The following is a 4,389-nucleotide window of genomic DNA, read 5'->3' as shown; positions in this document are numbered from 1 at the left end:
ACAAAACAAGACAACACAGTACAACACTGCACACACGCACATGAATCATGGGACCAACCAACAAGAGCAGCTGCAAACAAGGAAGCAGGAGACGTCAAGCATACAGGATGTAGGAGGAAGATGGGGGTTCTCCTTGCACAGCTCCACGAAGCCTTCATAGTACACCTGGTAGCCCATCTTCTCCAACTTTCCCTGTTCGATGACGTCAGCACGTTCAACGCATCATGTCTTCCTCTTCCATCACCGTCAACGTCGACTTGCCAACTCCCGTTGCTCCTTCCAAGAACACCAGCTGCAGATCGTCTCCTTCTGCTCTCTTCCGCCCCTGCCCAGCACTCATCTGACCTGCCCCCAAGCTCTCTCCTCTTCCTCCTCAAACACCTCCCCAGCTCCGCCAACCCCTCTTCCTGCTCTCCTGCTCTGCTGCTCCTGCTCCTGCTCCTGCTCCTGCTCCTGCTCCTGCTCCTGCTCCTGCTCCTGCTCCTGCTCCTGCTCCTGCTCCACCGCCCACTCTTCCTGTTCCTGCATGCCGCGGCTCACTTTCCTCTCCCCGCACCCCTGCTTCTTCTCGCATCGCTACCTCCTCAAACTTGTTCAAGCTCGCTCGGATCCCTCTGTCTAGGCCGTCGAACGGAGCAGCGGAATGCAGAGCCGCTCGCTGTCAAGACAAGAAAATCAGACCGAACAAGAGCACAACAGGGGGAATGTAACCGAATGGCCGCAGGGGAACCTGGTCTTCATCAAGCATGCCAGCGCTGATATGCATCATGAGCGATGTTGCTTTCCTCGCAATCCCGCCCCCCTCCTCCCTCTTCCCTTCAGCAAGGAATTGCTCCCCTCTATCGTCATCTGTCATCCAATCCTCTCGTTTGAACATCCGATCGCTTTCCATCAGCTGTACCCTCTCATAAGCACTCACCGTTTCTCTCCTAAAAGTTCTTGCTCCTAATCCTGCTTCCGCTCCTGCTCCTCCCACTCCCTCTTGCTCCTGCTCCCGCCCTGCTTCTGCGTCCTCTCTTGCTCCTGCTACTATTCCTTCTCCTGCTCCTGCTCCTTCTCCTTCTGCTCCTGCTCCTGCTGCTCCTGCTCCTGCTGCTCCTTCTGCTCTTGCTTCCGCCCCTGCTCCTGCCCTTTCCCTGTCCCTCGTTACCGGGTCGCATCTTCATCGCCATGTTGTCGCACTCAAACCCGGCGGGCCCGGCCCCGAAGCACTCCCGGGCTGACACTCTCAGTGCTCGGTCAAGGCTAGCCTAGGCTAGGCGGGCCGCCCGGCGCGTACCGGGCCTTCCGAGGCCAGGAACTTGGAAGTCCGACGCTGATGAGTTCCGAAGAGTTCACAGACGTCTACAGAGAACGCTCAAAGCACCTCCGCTGGGTTACACATACAGGTGTTGTGTAGTGATGTCACGGCGAGTTTACTAGCTGGCAGGCTAGCCGCCAGTCCGATCATGGCAGCGGCGTGGACGGTACAACATGGGGTTTTTAACTTAACTTTGAGTAAAGGAAGCACTAAGAGGAGAGAACCGTGAACAGACCCTTGTAGCTGAAGAGGCTGATCCTTATCTAGGCTAAGGGGAGTACTAGTGGTAGAGTCTCCTTGCGGCCTCAAGAAAGCAGGGGTGTCCTCTGCTTGGAAGTTGACAAGCTTCTCTCCTTATGTGTCGAACATCCCCATCAGCACTTCGAGAGGAAACCTTGCTCTCTCGTAGGGAAGAGAACTCCGTCCTCTTAGCTTGAAAGCCAACACGGGTACACGGTTCCTGCAACAAACTCCTCCAGAGGGGTCCTTCTCAGCAGATTCACACTGGAGTAGACTATCGGGGGCCTGAGTCATCCAGGAGAAGTCAGTTTCAAATACGAGTATGAGACAGCCAACTGTCCTTTCGTTCCAGTAAACCTTTGTCTGACTCGGGCTCGGTTCCTATGAGCTCTAACAACTTCACACCTCGAGTATGATGTGAACTCGTTGCAATTCCCTATTCACGATTACTTTTTGAAGCAAGTCTCCGATATTGCCTTCTTTCCATGCCAGTAGCCTGATGATCATTCTGAAGCGGTCACATCGCAGGAGGACGCTCCTCATCCGGGCTACTTCTCTTCCTCCTCGGAAACACCATATGACTTTCGCACTGCCCCTCCATGGCCTTGGTCGTTTCCGGCGCACTACCGATCCGAGGTGGGTATATCTTGCCAGTAGTACCCCACCCCTCATTCTGCATGCATGCAAGATGGTCGAATGAACATGTTGACACGATTCAGAGTCCAAGAGTAAGCTTGAACGAGAAGATCTGAAGGTTGCAAATATCTTTGCATGCAGTACGGAATTTTTTTTTCGGTCACGGAAGTCAACACAAATCACCGTGTCACTGAGTGGTATTCAGTTTGAGCCATTGTACTTTTTAGTGATCATGTATAGTACTTTTATAACTTTACAACCAGCAATGATGATCGAAACTACTAAGTCCGGGAGTCTCAGATAGTCTTATCAAAATCAGATACGAAACTGAATTCGGTAAATTCTTGCATCACGATTAGCCTCACTCGTAGTATATCCTGAGTCACCAATCATGCGTTATGGCACGTTGATACCTCACTGTATGTTGATAGGTACATTTGATCCGCGTCCGACGGGTACTGCCATCGTGTGGGTATTGGCCCACGCCCAACTCAATGGTGGGGTCCTCATTTGGAATCCTTACAAACCACTCAATCCACTCTGCGCTCAAGCATTGCTGTATACTGCTCGAGGCGATCGCATTCGATTGAGATGGCCAACTCTCTTGTCCCAAGGTGAACAACTCACAGTCAACACGATGCTGTCTCTGCGTGCCCTCGTCAGAAAGAGGACCAGATTGCTGAGCTGGGCAAGGAGCATGAAGTAGCTCGACACCGTGGCCATCAGTCTCCATGCTTCGTTCGGATTGCCATGCTATCTCTGGAGGCGGCACTTGCACGCTATGACCTGGTGTGAAATCTTGCATCGGAGAAGGAGCAAGAAATTGCTCATTTGCTCGCACCATACCTTGTACCCGCGAGGTATTGACTGTTTGAGACCCCATCGATCTTACACTACTTGCAACATCTCCTGAGCTCATGCATTCATCGCTCATGCTCTGATGCCTCGAGTCCTGATGACAGCGAGTACTATCCTGATGCTCGTCATTATCCGGTGAAATGTCGCTTGAATTTTCTTTCGCATCTTGTTCCTTCTTGTTGTATGGCCATCGGGTGATTCCTAATGCTCTACAAGCATTCTTGAGGGCTGTTAACGAGATGCCCTGCAAGAAGAAACAAGGTGAGGAAAGGCTCACGTCTCAGAATACACATCTATCTATCTCACCAGGTGGTTGGCAGCGTGCACTTGCCGCATGCAGTACAGTTCCTCGAGCTTGCTCCGGGTCAGAGACATCGCAGGAGGACGCTCCTCATCCGGGCTACTTCTCTTCCTCCTTGGAAACACCATATAACTTTCGCACTGCCCCTCCATGGCCGAGGAGCGTATGCCTTGCCAGTAGTACCCCAGCCTAACCACCCCGTCGTTGTGCTTGCACGACACATACGTCCTGCGCATCTTCAATAACTCTTCCCAAGATACCCCCACCCCCTCTTTGGAGTGGTGAAATACCCGTCATGGTCACGCCACTAAGGAAAAAAAAAATATCATAGTCAATCGTTGCGTCTTGAAGGTGTGAACTCCTCCCACCCATGGTTAGGGTGTGTTTATTACTAGGGGTAGGGGGTAGGGTGTGTGCACGAGCTCACTGTCGGAGTTGTGTCAGCATATTGACTGTCTGACATCCCTGCACACGTGACCTCAGTCACGGATGCCAGCGTGACCCAGCAAGAAGAGCCTCTTCGTAACTTTCACTAGTGGCCCTAAGTCTCTTTTACTCAATCATCGGCGACTTGTTTACTTCAAGTTTTGTTGAGTAAATCATTATTGTGATGACCCTGACACTCAGTCCGCGGCGCCGTGACCCGGTCATCGGAGTGACTGATTCATCATCATCGGCGAGTAGTACAGTCGGACGGTGGCCGGGCCCTGACCGTGGCAGTCAGTGCCGGACTGCGGCCGTTCGCACACTGACAGTGACACGGTCGGCGTGCCACTGCAGTGCGGCGTGACACGGCGTGAACAGCGCTACGTCACCGTCAAGGTTTCAAGGTTTCAAGGTTTCAAGGTTTCAAGGTTTCAAGGTTTCAAGGTTTCAAGGTTTCAAGGTTTCAAGGTTTCAAGGTTTCAAGGTTTCAAGGTTTCAAGGTTTCAAGGTTTCAAGGTTTCAAGGTTTCAAGGTTTCAAGGTTTCAAGGTTTCAAGGTTTCAAGGTTTCAAGGTTTCAAGGTTTCAAGGTTTCAAGGTTTCAAGGTTTCAAGGTTTCAAGGTTTCAAG

At 52.0% G+C, this 4,389-nt stretch overlaps 1 protein-coding gene across 1 annotated transcript; it reads right to left on the bottom strand.

Annotated features, from left to right (window-relative positions):
• Positions 1–40: 40 nt before the first annotated feature.
• Positions 41–1,172, bottom strand: GUITHDRAFT_145026 (hypothetical protein; the record flags this gene model as incomplete). The annotated part of the gene is made up of 8 exons (XM_005824395.1): positions 41–70; positions 166–192; positions 245–325; positions 346–522; positions 581–658; positions 731–895; positions 920–1,125; positions 1,151–1,172. Coding segments are annotated over 8 exons (786 nt in total), but the record flags the coding sequence as incomplete, so codon positions are not given.
• Positions 1,173–4,389: the final 3,217 nt, after the last annotated feature.

This window comes from Guillardia theta (assembly GCF_000315625.1).
Source record: "Guillardia theta CCMP2712 unplaced genomic scaffold GUITHscaffold_95, whole genome shotgun sequence".
Taxonomy (NCBI): Eukaryota; class Cryptophyceae; order Pyrenomonadales; family Geminigeraceae; genus Guillardia; species Guillardia theta.
This window is presented reverse-complemented; position numbering and strand designations above follow the sequence as displayed.